The sequence below is a fragment of the Puma concolor genome, chromosome A2 (genome assembly GCF_028749965.1).
Source record: "Puma concolor isolate L17-30 chromosome A2, mPumCon1.1.hap2, whole genome shotgun sequence".
NCBI classification, from domain to species: Eukaryota; Metazoa; Chordata; class Mammalia; order Carnivora; family Felidae; genus Puma; species Puma concolor.
Genome location: NC_141668.1, coordinates 120,731,085 through 120,752,635, shown reverse-complemented (window position 1 = coordinate 120,752,635; position 21,551 = coordinate 120,731,085). Strand labels below are relative to the sequence as shown.

The following is a 21,551-nucleotide window of genomic DNA, read 5'->3' as shown; positions in this document are numbered from 1 at the left end:
TTCTATGCACAAGAATCATCTCGGGGCATTTATTAAGGCTACAGAATCTTAGACACCAATATCCTGAATATCTAGGGGTGAGACTGGGAATCTTGATCTTTGATGAACTTTCTAGGGAAGGCTGCTGCAGTCAGGTCCCAACACTCTGACTGGCTTTTGGAAACCACTGCCTTGTATCACATAGCGTTAGATTCTGTACTTAGACACCATCTGCCTTATTCTGTGCTGCTCTAACAGAGTACCATAGACTAGGTGGCTTAGAAGCAAAAGAAAGTTGTGCCTCACAGTTCTAGATGCTGGAAGTTCAAGATCAAGGGACCAGAAGACCACCAGTGTGTGGTGAGGGTGTGATTCTTAGTTCATAGACGTTGTCTTCTCACTATATCCTCACACGGCAAAGGAGATCCCTGTCTATTCTATAAAGGCACTAATCTCATTGATGCGGGCTCTACCTTCATGACCTAATTACCTCCCAAAGGTCCCATCTCCAAATACCATCACATTCCGGGGTTAGGGTATCAACATATGAATTTTTCGGGGACACACATAGTCTACAGCACCCTCCTTCTGCTCTACCCCCAATGTTAAGGGGGTAGATCTCTCTCTCCCAATAGTTGCCTCTTCCTGTATACTATTAACCTATACATACTACTAACCTCTCACACCATTGAGGACTCAAATGCCACACAAACCACACACACTATTCATTGCATCTCCCACAAGGTGCATGAGTCCACATGGTGAATTGTGGCTGAGCCAGAATGGGAAGCCCAGGCTGTGGCCACAAGGCCACATCATGTGGCTTTGTGCACACTGTGCTATCTCCCCTACAGAATGCCCCACCCTCTGCCCCAACCCCCTTAAAGTCATGCCTGGCTTTCCCACCATGGGACAGAAACTAATTGTTACTAAAATGACAGTGACTAATTTTGCCCTAAAATATTAGCTCTTGAAAATATTAGCTCCCTATATCCAGGTCACCTCTTTCTTCTCCTTCAGGGGAAGACACAGCCTTTCCCAGTATGGAGCACCTACTGACTGAGCTCTGCACATCCCGTCCCTTTCCAACACGCCCTGCAAATCTAGTGCTATCATCCCCATCTCACCAGTGACGAAACACGCTCAGCAAGATGAGTGAATTGCTGTCACTCGGCTGACAACAGGCAGAGCCAGAGCTTCAACCAGAGGGTATATGACCCCCAAAGCCACGTCCCTCCACAGTCCCCGACCACTAGACACAAGCATATGCAGCCTGGAATTCTGAGGGTAAGCCGGCGGAGTCCAGGCTGCTTGAGCCGGAAGGGTCTCTCCTCCTGCTGAGAAACATAACTCCACCTGGGTTGTTTGTCCTGACTGTGAATAAAACAGTTGTCTCTTCATTCTCCATAGCAAGGGCTGCATGTGAACTAGAAACTGAAGTTGGCCATGGGCTCAACAAGCTAACCATACATGAAGGTTGGGTATTGGGAGCTACATGGAATAACAGGGCCCTGGAGCTAAGGGAGGAAAACTAGGTCAGGGGAGGAAGTTCCTCCAGCCTTTTAAGCAGTATGCTCCCCATCTGGCAAACACACACACACTCACGCACGCACCCCCTATACATGCACAGCCCATACACACACACACCATATACATGCACACACACAGACATATACACATACACATGCACACACATACAATGTACATGCAAACTCCACGCGCACACACATACGTAAACATGCACACACATACCATATACATGCACACATACACATGCACACACTCATACATACACAATGTACATGCACACTCCATACACACATGCACACACACGCACACACACCCTATACATGCACACCCCATGCACACAAACATGCACACACACACTTATACACCTATACCTCATGCACACACACATGCACACAGGATACACACACCCTATACATGGACATCCCATGCATACAACCCTATACATACACACTCCATGCACACAAACACGCAAATATACACACATGTGCATACACACATATCATGAATGCACCCAGGCACATGTACACACATATACACATATGTACACACACACACAAGCACACGTATCCTCTCTCATTCCAGGACCATATCCCTCCCCTGAGGCCAAGGTCAGTCCAAATTCTTATTTTAACAGCCAAACTGCAGAGGATAGCAGCCCTACAACCCCAGCAAATACAGAGAAGGGAAGTTCAGGGTTTAGACAGGGAAAGGACCCAATCCCAATTTCACCTCTCTGGCTTAAGATGTCATTTGGGGCAGAGTACACAAAAAAACTCCGGAACATCATCCCTGGATAAACTCAGCACTTTCTGTGTGTGTCTCTAGTGGACAGGTGCCCAACTTCCAGGGGTCTCTCTGATAGTCCCAGGCTGCCCCCAGTTTAGGGGGAGAGGGTTCCACGTGACCTAGGCTGGCCAATTCAGTCACTACATTCACTGGTCAGTGATTGGTTCAAGAATGGGCATGTGACCCAAAACAAGCCACTGAGAACCTTCCCTGCAACCTCTGTGTGAGAGTCTCTGGAAAATTAGCTTGCAGCCCCCTCTTTCCTGAGGTCATTGAACTCATATGATGAAATTCCAGAGCTGCTGGTAGCTGTCTTACTGCCAAGTATGGAAAGCTTGCCTGTGAACAAAAGCAAAAAAGAGAAAAGCAGATAGGAAAAAGAGGGAAGCAGGGCAGGAGAGACCACGTTGGAATGAAATCCTTCAAATCCCTGGATCCAGCTATACCTGAAGCTGGTAAACTTTATTAAGGGATAAGAGCTAATCAATGAGTCAATTTGAGTCACTGTCACCTGTAATCACTACTACTGACTTGGGTCTTAGGTATCCTCCTCTTATAAAGCTACCTGACTATCACATTCATTCTTTCATTGTCCCCTGCATATATTCTCTCCTACTATCCTATAGTCTTAGGGCAGAGACTGCAGATCTCCATGAAATCCTCACAAAGCCCAGCATGGTTCTGGCCACCTGGCAGACTGACCATCAGTGAATAGAGAAGAACAGGGCTGGGGCTCTCCTTTGGGAAAGCAACAAAGAATAAGCAAATCACTTGAGTTTGTGTCCTTTTAAAACAGAATGGAGACCAGAGCCACAGTCTGTGGTGGCCAGTGTTGGGGTCCAAGCTGTCCTAATATTCTAATCTCTAACCCTCCCCTCCCCCCCACTCCCAGTGACTTCAACTAGGTTTAGGGCTACACACGGGCCAACTGAGCCCGGGGATAATAGAAAGAGGCAGAAATAGAAAATGAAGTCATACCCTGGCTGCAGCGAAGGTCATAAAAATAGCTAACACTGCAGGGAGAAACAAACGACTGTTATCAAACAGCCAGAAGACCCAGGATTTATTTGGGACTTTTGCCAGAACCATGGGAACTAAGGGCCCTGTGGCTAGTAACCCACCGGTACTCGACCGGAACAGTCTCTCCGGACCCGCTTTATTCCAGCTAGATTTTCTCTTTGGGTTCACACACCAACAGTATGTACTGGTCACTGGACACTTTTTTTTTATCCTAAAAGGGACACTCATGTATAGACCACTTACCTACCCTGTTTTTAAAAACAGAAAACAAAAAAGCAATTGAATGCACAAACTGAACTATTGCAGAGGAATGAGAAGAAAGTAATATTTTAATGCACGTTATGTGAATTTGTGGACGCTCAGGCAGGACTGCATGAGGAGCAGTAATGGGGTCGTCAGGGAGTTACTCCTTTGGACTTCAGGGTAATAAGAGATCCAGAAGCAACCTCAAACAAGACATGCAGGAAAATCAAAGAACAGAGCCGAACGCTAAATAAGAATTACCACTGCATCAATCTCAGCCACTGCTGAGATTTTGTGTAACCAGGTTCTCTGTGAATGTCAGTGGGGTATCTGCAAGTTGGGTAAGATGTGACACAGGCTTCGTCATACGGATTGCTAGACATCCCGCCTTCCTGGACTCCATCTACCAAATGCCAACCGTGTCCCTTCCAATCACTGCAACAAACAAAGCCCATGCCCTCCGTTGGTACAAACGCCCCCAGAAGCATCCCCTCTGAGGCCCACAGAGGTAAGCTGGAGGAACCACAGGGTTAGAGGTGTTGGCCTCCCAGACTTGAGCGTGACAGAGCTACAGGAGGAAGAGGAGGAAGGGAGGCTTGTAGTACTCTCCCGTAGTAGTCCGTCCACAGGGGCAGAATGCACCACCACCCAGGGGTGCACCTCATCCTGGCCTCAGCCTCCCCTATAGGCGGAGCCTGTGGCACTGGCGGGGGGCAGCTGGATCCAGGGGCCAAGTCTGAGCCGGGAAGGTTTGCCAGTTCAGGTGACTCAGGGTCTCCCAGCTCACAGCCCTTTGCTTCTGCATTTCCCCTTGTCTGCCAGGTGGTCCCAAGCGAGCAGGACACCCCTCCCAGGGTTGCGGCTCCCGGTTAGCAAGACCCCCACCGGTACGTAGTTCGGCCAGGCTTGGTGGGGAAGGGGCGACAGGAGTAACTGAACAGGACACAGCGAGTTCCGGGGGGTGGGGTGTAACAGGTGAAGGTGAAGTGCTCATCTGCATACCATCTGTCAACAGTGCCCTGGGGGGTGGTCTCAGACATCCCAAGCTTCTTCTAACCAGGCCTGTTATGTCCACATCCTCGCACACCGAGGTGGACAAGGGCTGCAGGCCAGCAGGGGCCTGGGGATCAAGAGGGCGCAGACTGACCCTCTCGGTGTGTAGCGATTCCCTTCTGGGTAGGGTGCGGATGGAACAGTATGACAGGGGCCTCTGGTTACCCCCAACCAGCTGCACAGCGGCCTGCCTGGCCCCCAAAACAGCCTGGGCGTTCAGTCTTCAGAGCATCTTCCATACCCACCCAGCCTTGCTGCACGTGACTGGGTTCACAGAACACCCTTCCATGTGAGCAGGTTCTAAGGTAGGCAGGTGATGTAAGAACCCGCATATACCCCAAATCGCGCTCCAAAGCCGACCCTCACATATGCACCGTGTCACCATCCAATACAGCAGCTTTGTCCCCTGGCCTGGAAACAGATCTCTAGTTTTTCAGTTGGGGTGTGTGTGCGGGGCGTCTACCCCTGGAGCTGCCACGTGGAGAGGAAGCCCAGGCTGCACAGAGAGGTCGCATGTAGGTGTCCAGCTCATGGCCCCTCGCGGACGTCCCAGCCAACGGCCACCATCAGCAGCCAGACCCCTCGGTGAACCAGCTTTCAGATGATTTCAGTCCCCTGCTTTTGAGGCACCAGAGTGTTCAAATCTTCCCCGTGAGGCTTCAGACATCACAGAGCAGAGATAAACCATCTCCGCTGTGACATTAGCTGAATTCCTAGCCCACAGAATGGGGTGTAAATGTTCTTCTCTTCTCTTTTTTTTTTAAGTAGGCTTCACGCCCAGTGCAGAGCTTGAACTCACGACCTTGATGTCGAGACGTGAGCTGAGATCAAGAATTGGATGCTTCCGCAACTGAGCCGCCCAGGCACCCCTAAATTTTGTTCTTGATGCTTCGAGAGCACTCTTTGGTATGCATTAAGAGGCAGCCAATCTGTAGGAGACCTTTAAACATCTCAGTAACACTCAGCTGGGCCAAAGGCACTGACAGTGGCACAACAGAACTGAGGCAAGCAAGTCAAGGAAGAAGCAAAATCAAACTGCAAGCTCGATCAGGGCGCTGGCTTCGAGACCGGAGGCGTGGCCCCGGCCATTTCAATGATGTGTTGTGAAGAAACGTGTGTAGGTTAAACGCGTGCTGGATTCCACCAGGCGAGCTCTGGGGAAGACTTGTGGCTTGACAGATGATAAGCCGAATTGTCTGAAAGGACACACCAGGGTTTATACAAGATGGTTCAATGGAGTCAGCGATGAGTGAGCTCGGGGACCTCGGCTGTGCTCCGTGGCAAACGAGACTGGCAGGCCGTGGAGACAGCTGTGCCCTGTCAGATGATGGTGCAGCCAAAGCAGTACCGGTCCGGGTAGTCCACCACGTGTACCCTGTGGTCAGTGCCATAGATGTAGTAGACATATGTCTGTCCCCGGTACCAGTAATGGACTTCCGTGACGGGGATCAGCTCAATGGTCTGGCGCTGGGGAAACAACGGGCCGAGAAAAACTTCAGCGTTCGAGTCACTTGCCTGCTCAAGAATCTTCAGTAGCTCCCTACTACTCTGTGGGATGAAGTTTATGCTCTGGAGTTGGCGTTTTGGCTCCCATATGCCTTTCTAGATGTACCTCATACTACACTCCTTCAAACACACTGAGCTCTGGCCCAAACCGACTTCTCAGCTTTAGCCACTATCTGATTCTATGTTTCAGAAAGTGGGGGGGGGGGGGGGGGGGGTGGAGGAGGGAGTCATCCCCAGGGACGTCCCAGGGTGTATGGAAAGCCACCAGCCAAACAGGACATCTTCCAGAAGCATTAATTTTTAGATGGGGAGGAAGGGCAGAGAAAGGTGGAAGAGAAAGTCATTTTAAACATTTTTGTATTAAAACAACCATGGAGGGGTGCCTGGGTGGCTCAGTCCGTTCCGCGGTCAACTCTTGATGTCCGTTCAAGTCATGACCTCCCAGTTTGTGAGTTTGAGCCCCATGTCAGGCTCTGTGCTGGCACCGAAGAGCCTGCTTAGGATTCTCTCTCCATCTTTCTCTGCCCCTCCCCCATGCTCTGTAAATAAATAAGTTTAATTTAAAAAAAACAACCATGGAGATGTTAGGGAGTCCACGACACAATCTGAACTAAAATATAAGGTTAAACGTTGACACCAAAGAAATTCCAAAGTCTGCTGGTCTGCTTCAGGCTACTTTCACAGGACCCTCCCTCTCCCACCATGGTTTTGCTCTGACCTCCCTTTGAAAGCAGTCCTTCTCAAACACCCCCCCTCCTTTTACAAACAGGGAAACTGAGGCCCATGGGCTCACGGAATTTCAGGTTGGGAACATCATCCAGGTCAAGGTCCGTGTGGGTAGTGCTCTACACTCCTCCCAGCACGTGGCCTGTACCTGAGAGCCTGGGGCACTCACTTCCCCCAGCAGAGCGGTCCTGAAGTGTCCCATTCTCTGGCCCCTCTGCTGAGCAGTTACTCTACAACCTTCCAGAATTGCAGGGCCCTGCATAGAACGTGGGAGACCACCTTGGGAGAGAACACGGGCGTCCAGCTGAAACACCCACCCCCATTAGCGCTAGGTACTGCTGTGTTGGGACAGCTCCATACAGGGGACACAGCAAAGTCACTCCTCATCACTCAAGCTAAGCTTCCTTGGGGATGTACTGCAGGCCAGGCTCTGTGTCAAAACCCCAACGTTCTCCAGCACAAGCTGCTTCTTTGTCCCAGACTCACATCTTGGGGGATCCCAAACCCAGAGGGAAGTGGTGTGGATGGCCCAGGGTTAGACCTTCCTCCTTCAGGATGTTCCATTCCTTGGGAATAGCTCCAGCTCTCTCAGTGTAGGTGAAGGTCCAGAGGCCTTCAGGGAAGGAGAAACAGGCCAGGGAGGGGGGCTGTGAAAAAAAGGACCCCTGTTCCACTGGAGGGGCGGCTGAAGGGCAGTGTGATGTTGCGGCAGGAAGAGGGGACTCAGAGTCAAGGAGCGCATCTTCCATGAAGTTTTCTGTGCCATCTTAACTTCCTTTCTCTAGGAAATGGGGGTGAGAGCTCCTATGCCACAGGGTTGTTGAGATAACCAAATGAGATCCAGAGACTTCCCAGAAGCCAGAAAGTTGTCTCTGAGTGGTAGTTTTGGAAATAAAAGGTAGAAGACCCCTCTTTGACGTTTTGGTATGGAGGACACAAAATGAGAACCAACAGGCAAGAGGAGGTGGGAACCCATATCACTGCTCCAAACGCCTAGGCAGTATGGTCAGGGCCGCTCTCATTTCCAGGCTTTTCTACCAGAACCAAATGGAGAGCAACACCAATACCACCCTCTCCTGCCTCCCTTGGCTTCTGATGCAAAAGGTCTTCAGGTTTGAGGCTACTGATTGGTTAGCACATCAGCTGCCATCAGGTGGCTACCTTGTAATCAGCCACGGGTCTGTTGACACGCCTTGGTCATGCCCCCAGGATGAGCAGATTCCAAGTCTGAGAGCAAGAGCGGGGCACGGGGCACGGTGTCATGAGGGGTGTGTCCTCGGGCTGACTCCACTCGCTAACTTCTCAAACCTGAACAAACTATCCTCGGACACCTTTGTCTCCAGATGCAGGACCAAAGGACAATTTGAGGAAGGGATTCACAAGAGCCCTTTTCTCTCAGTGCTAATCCCTTTTAACACGACACACCCGTCTGCCCCTGGCTTACATTTCCCTGCTCCGGGACTGGTTCACAGACGGCTTGTGTTGCCCAAGACAAGACTACGCTCTAGGGGAAGGCCGCAGGAGACCCAGGCCTGCCACCAACATCCTGTGTGATCTCGGGCAGGTCACTTCCCCTCTTCAGGCCTCAGTTTCCCCAGCTGTCAAAATTAAGGGCCCAGAAAGGATTCAAATTATCAGTCTCAGAAATAAAAGAATCTCAGGATAATCACGAGTGTCACAAGCTGACAGGCCCATTCCTAGAGTAGACACCTCAATCCTGGGGGCTCTCCATGTGACCCACACCGTGAATATGAGCTCCGCAAGAGCAAAGTCCCACAGAGACGATGTTCTGGGTCTTCCATGAACAAGGTTCTTGTCCTACCCATGCTCCTGCAAATCTGCCTCTTCTCTGCTGCTCACAGCCCATTGTCCTTCCTCAGAGCCCTGTCCTTGAGTTATGGAGCCCATGTCTCACAGAGAATGCACAAAGTGCCTGCGAAGCTGTGCCCAATGTTTGGACGGGGCTAAACAGCAAGAGGCCAGTTCCCTCGTCTCCAGGCACAGAGCTGCTGAGGTGTAACAAGCGCACAGAGGTCCCCTGGGACAGGGTGGTGGCTGGGCCCTCGCCACACCTCACCCTTGTGTGACCCCTGCCCCTCCCATGCTGGCTCCCCTAGTCCTTTACAGGTTCCTCCTGGGAGCCCTTCCTTGACAAATGTCCTGCACACAAGCTGTCATCTCAAAGCTGCTTCTGCAGAGCCCAACCTAAGGCAGGGTCCAACCCAGCTCATTTGAAAGATGAGGACACCAAGACCTTCAGGAGGGGAGAGCGTGGCTCAGAGCCACGTGTATGTGCCAGAGATGACAAGCAGGTCCCATCCCTGCAGTGTCTGGCCCCAGATCCCCCTTCGCTGATAACCCCATAAACCTGCACTGGCTTTCAAAGAGCCGCTGGTGTGCCTTGAGTGCAGTGAGTAATAACATTTGACTTGGAGCTAGGAAGTAGGTTCTACTCCTGGGTTCTTGCACTAAGAAGCTGTGTGATTTTAGGTAAATTGCTTCCACTCTCTGAGCTTCCTTTGATTTAATGGAAAACTCGTGGGTTCAGGCTAGACTAAGGGGTAGCTGACATCACCCCACAGGCCAAAGCCAGCCCGTCAGCCCATATGGTATTCCTAGCATTTTTAAAGTTTTGTTCTCAATCTTGAAAAATTGGAAGGTTTCCTATAAAAGTCTGGCTTTCAGAGGGTCCAAAATCTCTGCCCCTGTGCCTGCACAAAGATGAGTCGTGGCTGGCTCCTTTGGAGAAGACGGCTCTCTCACTCATGTTACCACCCGGCCGTGGCAGGTCTCTGAGTTTGCGGTGCCCCCAATCCAGCTCCGAGATGGGATTCATTACTTTTTAATTAAATGCATCCTTCTCTCCCCTGCAAACAGGGGAGATGTGAAGAAAGGGAAGGGGACATACTCATTGCAGAGGGACCAGAAAAAGGGACATTTTGAGCGGCAGTTTCCAAGCACTTAAAGCAAACCCTCTGAAGGAGTGTTAACGTCTCTTTTTCACTGGTGAGAAACCAGACTTCGGGGAGGAGGAAGTAGCTGGCCCAGGAGAATGTCAGGACACAGGAGAACCTGGATCTAAGCCTATTAGACTCAGGGAGCTCGGCCCTGGCCATTCCAGAGGCCAAACCCCCATCTCCTCCAGGGACCCTCATCAAGCAGCTGGCTGCAGGGACCATTCAAAGCTGCAAGAGGCAACATCGCCACCTAGTGGCCATCCCAACACAGCACGAAAGCAACCTAACCCTGGGGGCCTCCACCGCTCCCCAAGGGAGGCGGGAGAAGACAGGCCTTGGATTTAGAAAGTGCCCTGAAGGGCAGAACTCTAGGTGCCAGACTTGCGTAAGCCCTGAATCCTGAACTTCCCCACCTGCCCCTCTCTGAAGATTCTAACCCACGAGGTTAAAATCAAGATCTCGCTGCCACACTCCTGCTTGAGACCCTACAATAGCTTCCAGTTGCTCTCAAGATAAGAATCCTAATCTTACACAATTTCCAGTGGTCCCACCTTCTGTGGAGGCCCCACAGTGCTCTGCTCTCTGCCCTCCAGCCACACGAGTCTCAGGTCAGTCTCCAGTACTGACCCCCTTCCTAAACTGGGGCTCCTGTCCTCCACCCTTCCCCTAACTGACGCCTTCCCGCCCTTGTCTGGAAGGGCCCCCCCCCAGCAGGAGCCCCAGCCTGGCCCCAGAAGCCTGGCCTCCCCACAGCCCCCGACCCCTACCCCACTCACCTGCTGCAGGACTCGGGCCCTGGGGAACAGGGCAGCGCTGTGCTCCGCAATGCCCCTCTGGGAGGCCAGAGAGATCTCCCGCAGCGGGAAATCCACAATGGGGTACACCTGTGGGAGAGACAGAGCCGACCCGCTGCCCTGACCCAGGGTGTCAGCACCTGGAGCCTTACAGCTCTGATTCACACGGGGCACAAAGCAAGCCCAGACAGGGAAGGGCCCCCGAGGCCAGGAAGTGAGTGGGTGGGAATTGTTGAACCTCCAGGTGCCCCTGACTTCCTGGGGAATTCCAACCAAGAAAGCGGGGCTGTGGGACAGAGAGCAATCCTTCTCCTGCAGCCCACTCTCACCCAGCACACCTTTGCTGCTGACTCGGGCTTGGGGTGGGGCTTCCTGAAGGGTCATGCCTGAACTGAGCCCATAGGAAGTCAGATTGGGGTGAAGAAAGGCGGGTGAGGAATACTATGCCACCATAAAAAAGAAGGAAACCTTGCCGTGGGAGACAACATTGATGGACGTCGCGGGCATTATGCTAAATGAGATCAATCATTCAGAGAAAGACAAATACCATATGATCTCATTTATACGTGGAATCTAAAAAACAAACTCCTAGATAGAGAACAGACTGGTGGTTGCCGGGGCGGGGGGAAGGTGAGATGGGAGAAGGTGGTAAAAAGGTACAAACTTAGGTATAAAATAAGTAAGTCCTGAGGATGTGACATGGTGACAATAGTTAATAATACTGTGTTGTATATTTGAAAGCCACTAAGGCACTAGATCTTAAAAGTGCTAATCATGAGAAAATAAAAACTGTAACTGTGGTGAGAGATGTTAACTAGACATTGTGATGATCACTTCACCATACATACAAATATTGAATCACTGCGTTATACAGCTGAAACAAATATGATGTATGTCACTTGTGCCTCAACTTTTAAAAATCCACACCACAGTGGCGCCTGGGTGGCTCAGTCGGTTGGGCATCCGACTTCAGCTCAGGTCATGGTCTCGCAGTTCATGGGTTCGAGCCCCGCATCGGGCTCCGTGCTGACGGCTCAGAGCCTGGACCCTGCTTCGGATTCTGTGTCTCCCCCTCTCTCTGCCCCTTCCCTGCTCATGCTCTGTGTCTCTCTGTCTCTCGATAATAAATAAATGTTAAAAAAAAATAAACAAAAAATAATCCATACTATAAAGTGAAAGAAGCCAATCTGAAAAGGCTACATACTATGAATGAAAGAGAGAGAGAGAGAGAGAGAGAAAGAGAAAGAAGAGAAAAAGGCTGAGCACCTGGCCTCTCTCAGAGAAAACAGGATGACCCTGCTCAGATATCCCATAAAGGCCAAGTTCCCTGCCAAGACATACAGAAGAGGTTGGCAAATCTGTTTTGCAAACGGCCACACAGTAAATATTTTAGTCTTTGTAGGCCAGAGGGCCTCTGTCTCAACTACTCAATTCTGCCCTTGCAGCACGAAAGCAGCCACAGACAATAAGTAAACAGACAGGCATGGCTGTGTTTCAATAAAACCTTATTTATAAAAGCAAGGCCAGGGCCAGATTTTGCCAACCCCTGTCCTACCGGACTCTCCCTGATCTGGTTGCTGACACCTCTCATGTCTTAGCTGCTTGCTCTGCCCGACTCAAGTCCCTCCTGTCCCACTGCCCTCTGCTGTTCCCTCTGCTGGACCCCTTGGCTCGAGTCCACATGGTCCACTCCCCCACCGCACCGTTCTGGTCTTTGCCCAGGGTCACTTCCAGGCCACCAGCTGAAACCACACCCCTCCATGTGTCTTTTCCTGCCTGCATATTTTCAGTGGCCCAGTGGCCCTTACAACCATCTAACATTGGGGTGGAATACTATTACCTTCTCCCTCATCGGACTATGAGAGATCTACAAGGGTGAGTGTTTTGTTCCACGGTATCCCCAGGGCCTAGAATAGTGCCTAGTATGGGCAGAGGGTCTCAAGGCTTGTGTGAGGGTGTGGGGGGAGGAGGAGGAAACGCAGGGTCGAGCATGTGAAATTCAGGGGACAACTGGCCCCACAGGCCCCAGCAGTCACTCTCCTGCTTGGCAGCAAGCACCATCATCACCCAGCCCGTCTTTGTCTTTCCGAGTGAACGCAGCACACACAGGAGGGGAGGGCGAACCCAGCTTCCATGCGAGGGTCTTCGAATCCCTCCTTACCGCGGTGTCTTCGTCCTTAAAGAGGCTTTGTCCTTTGGCTTTGGCAAGGAGCTCCCTGGGGCAATTCAGCCGGTGCTCAGATACAAACTCAAACAGGCTGTTTTTCCTGGAAGTGCAGAGGATAGGTTTGGAATCGGACAGATGTGGGCTGGAGGGTTTGCATGACTACCGGTGGGGCCTTGGGAAAGTTCTTTAGCCTCTTTGGGCCTCAGCATCCTCATCTGTACAGTGGGAAACTGAAGTACTGACAGTTCTGTTCTATTACCTCATTCTGTCCTTGCCTGTGAAGCCCTTAGGGGCCCAACAAGGGAAACCCATAGCGCATGGGAAGCCTTCCCTGACATGGGAACTTAAGACACAGGGACTCTAGTCCCAGAAGGGAAGGCCCAGGCACTGAGTGGCTGCTGCACTAGAAGCTGGCAATGTCAGAATTTGAACTCGGGTCTGTCCGTTGTGGAGCATGCCAGCATCCAGCCACCCACCCTGCCTCTCCCCAGGGACCTCCCCCCTCCCAAGTGGCCTAAAGCCCTTTTCTCCCAGCGCAGAACCCTGCATTGTGAAAGCCCCAACCAAGTGGAGTTTCTCTGCAGAAACCAGTCCAGGCCATGTCCCCTGGCCTCCCCCATGGGGCCACAGCCACATACCACATGATGACCAGCTGGATGAAGTGCAACAGTCTCTTCTCCCCCTTGCAGGTGGCACAGGTCTTGCTTCCCCTCCCTGAGCACGTGCTGCACCTGAGAGGGGCACATGGTCGGCACCACTCACGTAAGTCACGGGGTCCTGGCGGCTTCCAGCACGCCCACCCCCAAATCCTTCCTCATAGAGGTGGACTAAGGTGAACACCACTGGCTTCCACTCCCCACCATCTAGACCTCCTGCTTCTGGTGGCAGTGCCCCAGTTTCCCTTTGGAGACCACCCTTTCCCCACCCAGCCCACATGGATTGTGGGCTTTCCCCCACCCCTTCTATGACTAGCTTCGGACCTGGGCGTGGCCAGTCAGTTCAGTCCATCTCTATGGCCACAGTGGCTGACACAGATATGAGCACATGACCCGGTTGAGTGCAATGAGATCTGCCCTGTAACTGTTTCTGAAACTATCAGGAGAGGGATATCCTTATCTACTAGCAGGAGAGGGATATCCCTATCTACTGAGGCTACTACGCTTGGAGCTGTTGGCTGTCCCCTCTTTTACCACAAGAGACAGCTTGCCTGAGAATGAAGTCAACACAAAGACCCTCCGGGTGAGGGACTGAGACAGAGTCCTGGTGACATTGCTTAAGCACCTGGATCCAGCTGTACCTGCTGTACCTGAAGCCATCCAGAAATATAATCCTGGACTTTTCTTTCACAAGGGCAGGGTTTTTTGTTAAGCTCATTTGAATTAGGATTCTTTCACATGTAAATAAAAGAAACCTGAGTGAACAGAGATGGAACTCTGTTGATTGTTCAGTCAATCAAGCAACCTCCCTTGACTCCTGCACTCAGGCCCTGCAGTGAGTTATAAATAAGAATTTGCCTAGGCCCCGATCCTCAGAGAGTTAAGGATATCTGTTTCGAGTGGTTTCCTGTATTCATTTCCCCACCATGTGGGCGGGAAGAAGTCTCCCCTCCTAAAACCCTCCCTCCCTTCCTCTCTGCAGCACTTCATTCTTTACGTCTCTACCCACAGACTGCTGGACGAGTTCTAGTCTCTTCTTGAAGTATCAAGCCTGGAGGAAGGCTCACCCACTCCACAAATATTTACTGAGCACCTACTACACACACAGCTCTGGGGCACAGGAGCGACAAGACAGGGTACGTGACTGCCCTCCAGAAGGGCAGACAATGAAAAGCAAGAGAGCTGGTAAGGGAGCGCTCTTCACCTCGGTGCCGGGGAGACCCTCTCATACCTCCGCCTGCCAGACCCCGAGCACATCTGACATCTCCGGGACTGCTTGGCTTTGCGCTTGGCTCCACTGCAGGAGGGACACCTCACCTGCGGACACACCACGGCCTCAGCCCCTGCTGGCCTCCCAGGGAAGGGGGCAAAGGGCATCCTGAGACCTGCTTCAAATCCCAACCCGGTGATCTTGAACAAGCTGCTTGTCTCCCTGGGCTTCAGCCCCTTCATCTGTAAGATGGAAGGGGAACACTGTACCTTTGGGCCCCACCAGCTGTTGCCTTCAAAGATGCTACAGCCTTACATCTGTGTGTCTCCTGAGACATCATCCTCTCCTGCTCCTCTCTGATCCCCATGACTCCTGAGACTCTGCCCTGACCGAACAGCCATGGCCAGAGGGACTGGGAAGAGGGGCGGGCTGGCTGAGGAGCCTGGAGTTGGGAATGGGGAGCTCAGTCTTGGAGAGGCCCCCGGGCTTCGTTCCCACAGTTGGCTCACAAAGGCCTCTGGGGACATTCCAGGGAAGAGGGAAGGGAAGAAGGGGAGCAGGGGTGGAGGGAGGAACACAAAAGATCACAGGGAGGGGCTCCACAAAGGCTGCAAGGGGGTGCATGGCAGGAGCAAGGGCACAGGAGACAGAGACGGGTGGGAGGGCATAGGCGGGCGCCACAGGTGGCCTGTGAGTAGGCAGAGGAAGGCACACAGCAGGTGGAAGGTGGGCATCCAGAGGGTGGAAGGCAGGTGGGCAGAGGGAAGGATGGAGGAAGGCATGGCTTAACGTGGCGAGTGGTCAATATGTGTCCAAAAGATCAGGAGCAAATGGGGAGAGCTGAGGACACATAAGGGGCATGATCTGACTCCCAGTGTGGTGAGCAGCCCCGAAGGCTGATGGCACCAGAGCCTGGCAGTGTGCTTACAGACCTGTACTAGGTTGACCAGTATCTCCCCCACCACCACCCCCCAAAATTTATAGCTACCAGAACCTCCAAATGTGCCTTTATTTGGAAATAGTCTTTGAAGATAGAATTAGTCCAGATGAGGTCATGCTGGACGAGGGTGGGGCCTAAATCTAGCGCCTGGTGTCCTCACATTCTGAGGGAGCCCCAGGACACACGCGGAGAATGGAGTGGTGCACCTACCGGCCAGGGTGCACTGGACTGGGGGGCAGCTGCCAGAAGCTGGAAATGTGGCTCGGGGCCTCCAGAAAGAACCAACCCCATGGATACCTTGACTTTGGATTTCCAGCCTCCAGAAATGTGAGAGAATAAAAATCGGTTGTCTTAGCCCCCCCACCCCCAGTTTGTGGTAATGTATCATGCTCTCTAGGACACAAACACAAGGCCCCCATCTATATTTTGCCTCTAGAAGCTCCCATGAACGTCACTTTTTCAGACTCATCTCCCCATCCTGCAAGTGCTGGTCGCTTGTCGGTCTTACCCAAAGACAGAGGGTTCCCAGTGGGAAGGCCCACCTCTTACGGGGTCCTCTTACAGGGCCCAGCACAGAGTGTGTACTCAGTCTCAACAAATGTTTGTAAATGAATGAGAAAAAAGGAAAAGAATTGAAACCATAAACCATAAACCACTGCAGTGAACAAAGGCCAGTAGCAGACGCCCAATCCAACTTACCCATTTTGCAGGTGAGCAAATGGAGGCCCAGAAAGGGAGGACAACTTGCCTCAGGTCGCACTGTTAGTGGGGGAGCCCCATATCCGGGGCAGAGCCCTCTGTCCCCGAGTGGTGCCTCCTCCCACATCATCACTTACTCACCAGAGGCCACACAGGACTCACCATGCCGGCCCCGTGGCAGCCGCTGCATTTGTAACGCCCACGCCCATGGCATTTGTGGCATTCCTGAAAGTGAAAACCTCTCCTGGGCTCCAGTTTCCCAAGCCCCAGCACCTCCTGATTTCACCTGCCCCACACCCACTCCACGATGTCACCAGCCCAAACAGAGGTGCAGCCAGTAAGGCCCAGCGAGGGAAAGTAGCCATTCTCACTTGATGAGGATTGAATCCTCATCAAAGGGCCTTGAATGCCAAGCCAAGGAGGTCATGTTACCATTTCCTCAGAGCCCCAGCCCAGTCTGTTCTCTGAACTCCGTGCTCCCAGGCTACGCCACAAAGGCCGGCATCCTTGGCCCACTGGGTAGCTGAGAGGTCTTTTGGAACAGAAGCCATAAAAATTGCACAGCATTTCTGTGCAAGGCAAAGAGCTGGCTATTGGAATTTAATCACCAAATCAAAATAGCTTTTCCACTCCTGAGAAAAGAATGGAACCTCCTCCTGACCTCTCAAAGTCCTGGTCATCACATGACACTATGAAACTCATAGGTTACGAGCTTGAATCAAGTTCTAACGTGAAAATAAGGCAGGTAAAGAGATGAGAACAGAATAGGAAATATCACGTGTGTGGTTTTGTAATATGTTACAAAATATGTTACAATGTTGGCCTCATTGCAGGTCGCAATTACATTTCCATAGGACAGGACGGAAGTCCAATTCTGTCCCTTTAATGACTCTGCTGAAAATCCAAACAGTTTGAACTTTATTTTGTATCAGTTTCATTCAGCACTTCAGCCGTTTACTGTGTACTGGTCGGGCAAAAATAAAAACACACTGAGGGTCTAGGAATGTGAATGTTCACTGTTTAAAGCTGGTGACAGGTTAGTAAATGGAATCATCCTTTCGCTATGTGACTATTCTCTAATCTGCATGAATTAAAAAAATGTTTTAATGTTTACTTATTTTTGAGAGAGAGAGAGAGAGAGAGAGAGAGAGAGAGAGAGCAGGGGAGGGGCAGAGAGAGAGAGGGGACAGAGAATCCAAAGCAGGCTCTCTGATGACAGCAGCGAACCATGAGCTGATGACCCGAGCCGAAGTCGGCTGCACAACCCACAGAGCCACCCAGGCAGGTGCCCCTAATTTGCATGGAATTTTGGATGGGTCTATATTCCTTGCACTGGGTTTCCTTAGAATTAGCCCGATTAATAGCCAAGGAATGAACCACCAGTCTGCATTCTGGATTTTCTTTTCTTAAAAAATAAAGTTTAGGGGCACCTGGGTGGCTCAGTCGGTTAAGCGTCTGACTTCGGCTCAGGTCATGATCTCGTTGTCCATGGGTTCGAGCCCTGCGTCGGGCTCTGTGCTGACAGCTCAGAGCCTGGAGCCTGTTTCAGATTCTGTGTCTCCCTCTTTCTCTGACCCTCCCTTGTTCATGCTCTCTCTCTGTCTCAAAAATAAATAAATGTTAAAAAAAATTTTTTTAAATAAATAAATAAATAAAGTTTGAGGAAATACCCAGTGACTTCCTAAGATCAGCACTATGAAGTCTGAAACCAACTCAGAGAGAAGGGCAAAGATTCCAACAATCACGTTACCTTGACTAGTGACGAATGAGGGACTTGGAACTTCCTCGTGTCTTCCTGAAACATCGGGGGGACCTGGACCTTGATGTCCCAAAGCCTGGGAGAGGTCCCTCTCTGTGGCCCATCCACTGACTGGTCTGACACAGAAAGGGATCATTGTAAGGCCAGTGAACAGCTACAAGAACAAGCTTTCATTTATTTACCAAACAGGATGGAGCCTTCACCTGATGCCAGGCATTAGGCAAGATCCTGTGCTAAGGGCCCCCTCAGAGTCTGTGGTTAAGCACCCAAGTGTTGAAGTCGAACAGACCTGGTTTGACTCCTGACTCTTCTGCTTCCCAGCTGCGCAACTCCAGACAAGTTAATTTACCTCTGTGACCTGCAATTCTCTCATCTCCAAAATGGGGGAAATACATGGCACCTACCATATAGGATGGTAGTGAAATTAAACAGAAGGCATAGCAATGCTTAGCACAGGGGTGGCACATGATAGAGGGATCAAAAGCAAGAACTGCCATCACTGTGGTGACTATTCCCCACCTTCTTGTCCTTTCTCCTTCCCCTCCTCTGTTCAAGGAGATAAGGCACAGCTACAATGATGATACAATGTAATAGGATATGGAAAGTGCTTGGGACAAGAGTTGCATAAAGCCTCTGCAAACTCAGAAGACTGACTCCTGTTGGATAAGGGGTCAGCAGGTGAAGAAATCCTGAAAGGCTTCGTAAAAGAGGTGACACAGGAGCTGAGTCTTAAAGGATGAACCAGTGGTCAGCAGAGAAGGAAGCGCTTAGGGCTTCCCAGAGAGAACCTTCAGCAGCTAGTGGGGTTCAGCAGCAGGCAGGATGGCACAGTGAATGGGGTCCTCAAGACTCAAGGAGGCACTGGGGATGGCCTAGAAGGCAAGCGGGAACCCAACCACACAGGCTGCCTTTGTGATCTAGCCCCGTGTGGTGGCACCAGTGTGTGGCCAAAGGCAAACCCTAGACTTTTTCAGGCCCTTCTGCAAACCACTTCCAGACAGGAAGGATTTATTTCCCAAGTTCCACACTGGAAAGTCTGGATAAAAGCCCACCCTCTCATTTTACAGAGGATGGGGAAACCAGGGCTCCAAGCAGAAGAGCATCTCACTCAGGGTTAGTGGATAAGACATATCCTGATATTTTCCACCAGCCCCTGCCATATCTGTTCCCAAGTAAACTGATTTCACTTACTAGTAAAGGGTTGAAATGTCCATTCGCTTATCCTGGATTCACTAAAAGTCTCTAGTCGATACTACAGAGAAAAAAAAACCAGCATGTCCACAGTCATGCCCTTTAGGAAGACAGCATTGTGAAAAAAGACGAAGCTTTCCACCTGCCGAGGCTCCCCGGGAAATTGAAAGGCCCCACACCCAGCACCACAGGCTGCTTTGAACAGCTGGCAAAGATGATTTCTGCTCCAGATGCCCCTGGACGCCTGCAGGGAGGTCAGTCAGCCCCAGGAAATCTCCCCCGATGGGCTCACAGGCTGATTTCAGCTCCCATTTCTTTACACCCAGAAATGCTCTATAAGGCAAGCTGTGGGACAGCAATTGCCCTTTAACAGATGGAGGCCAGTCGAATCTGCTGCCTCAAACGTCCCCTTTGGAGGAATTTTTCTGCCTGATGTCAAGGTCCTCCCTCTTGATCTCATCCACAAAATCACAAAACAAGAAGGGATCTTGGACATCACCTGGCTCCTCCTCTGACACTGGAGAAAACAGAGGCTCAGAGAGGTCAGTTGCCTTGACCAAGATCACACAGCTACACAGGGGCCTCTTCCCCTAGGCTCCTGCTCTAACCACTGCCTGTGAGGCTTCTATGCTTTCTGTGTGATGGTGCACTTGCCAGAGGATGGCTGTGCCAGTGGCACTAGAAAATGTGAACTTAAAAGCTGTTCCTTGGCCCTGTCGATGCAGAAGGGGACATAAGTGCCCACTGTGGTCTCAGTAACAGACATAAGATTTCCCTGGAGCTTCGGGCCCAGGGGTCATGAATAAACGATTCCTTGGCACAGATGTGACTGGCGGGATCCAGGGGAGTAGATGGGCCTTTCTTGGCCCACCTCTCCCGGAAGCAGGTTACTCATGTATTTAAAGACATGGACTTTGGTGACGGCGAACCCAATTTACGTCCTAGCTCTGTCACTTCTAGCTGTAAATTTGGGGCAAGTAACTTTACCTCTCTAAACTTTGAATTCCTCCCCTTTAACTGGTGACAGTAAGATCTACTGTGCAGGGCAGTTGTGGGACTTCATAAGACATACGTGTAATATGCCACCCATGATGCCGAGCACAGTTGAGCTTTGCAGTGAAGACTGGTAATGACTCCTTGTGTCATCATGCACAACTACAGACCAGAGGAGTGGCAAAAGGCACTTCAGTGTCACTGCTATTCACATGCACTGATCCCCCCAAGACTCCTTTCTCCCGTTCGACCTCACGCAAGCCACCCCCCGCCCCAAAGCCTAAAGCCCTCCCAGGCGACCGCCAGGCCCAGGCCCCCTTACCCTGCACAACGTCTGCTGCTTCAGCTCCTGGATGATGAGGTCACCGGCGGCTGTGCTGCCATAGCAGCATTTGGAGCTCACAAAGCTGAGGAGGGCTTCGCGGGCCACTTCCTCTGTCACCAAGGGGACTCTGCTGGGGACAGAGCACAGAAGCAGGGTCTCTGGAAAGGGCCTGCAGGCTCATCAGGGCCAGCCAGCTCCCTCTTGATGCAGATGGAAATGGAGGTCAGGAGAAGGGAAGGGCCAGGCCGTGGGCCACGGTAGTGGTGAGGCACTCGGGGGTCCATCTGGGGAAGGAACCTCTGGCAGAGGAAACTGTGTGAACAGATGCCCACAGCGGGAGCAAGGCAGTTCTTTCTAGAGGACAGGACAGCAACACTGCTGTGGCTGAAGTGCAGGGCTCAGGAGAAGAGCTTAGAGAATCTTAACGCGCGCGCGCGCACACACACACACACACACACACACACACACACACACACACACACTTAAAGATGTACTTAAAGACGAATCATGCCATTTTACAGATGAGGAAAACTGAGGTCTGGAGACGATGTCACACAGCTAGGAGGAGGCAAAGTTAGGCCAGACCACGTTCCCATGTTCCTGCCCTTGGGGACCTTGTCCCCTCAGCTAGAGGAGCTATGAGCAGTGTTCATGAGAAAGCCCCTGCCAAGAACTACCAGGCCGTGGTGCCCACAGGGACCCACCATGAGCCTGCTGGGCCAGCGCGGCAGTGGGTGGGAAGGAAGACAACAGATGGCCCCTTCCTTGGCCTTCTCTCTGGATGCCTCCCTCTCCTCCTAGAAAGATCTTCCCTGAGGCCCAGCTGCCATGCCCCCTCCTAGCAAAGCCCTCTCCCACCAAGACCTCCAGGAAGCAGAAGTCCCCTCCTTCTTCCTCCCTCATATCTTCATTTACTTCTCCACAGCAGCCTGACTCCAAAACAGTAAGCCCCTCTCATGCACAGTGATGTCTCCAGCGCCTCTGGTCTGGTGCACAGAGGGGCCTGCGCACATGCAG

At 51.6% G+C, this 21,551-nt stretch overlaps 1 protein-coding gene across 1 annotated transcript in view; it reads right to left on the bottom strand.

The window, feature by feature from the left end:
* Positions 1 to 3,626: 3,626 nt before the first annotated feature.
* SSUH2 (ssu-2 homolog) overlaps positions 3,627 to 21,551 on the bottom strand; it is a 30,388-nt gene continuing 12,463 nt past the window's right edge. Inside the window, exons 4-12 of the mRNA XM_025921198.2 lie at positions 20,532 to 20,661; positions 19,217 to 19,277; positions 18,017 to 18,141; positions 16,429 to 16,491; positions 14,649 to 14,734; positions 13,400 to 13,492; positions 12,756 to 12,861; positions 10,577 to 10,684; positions 3,627 to 6,078 (exon numbers count right to left, since the gene is read on the bottom strand). Of these exons, the coding sequence (XP_025776983.2) occupies positions 5,932 to 6,078; positions 10,577 to 10,684; positions 12,756 to 12,861; positions 13,400 to 13,492; positions 14,649 to 14,734; positions 16,429 to 16,491; positions 18,017 to 18,141; positions 19,217 to 19,277; positions 20,532 to 20,661 (919 nt within the window). The 3' untranslated portion in view covers positions 3,627 to 5,931. The remainder of the gene's footprint in view (positions 6,079 to 10,576; positions 10,685 to 12,755; positions 12,862 to 13,399; positions 13,493 to 14,648; positions 14,735 to 16,428; positions 16,492 to 18,016; positions 18,142 to 19,216; positions 19,278 to 20,531; positions 20,662 to 21,551) is intronic.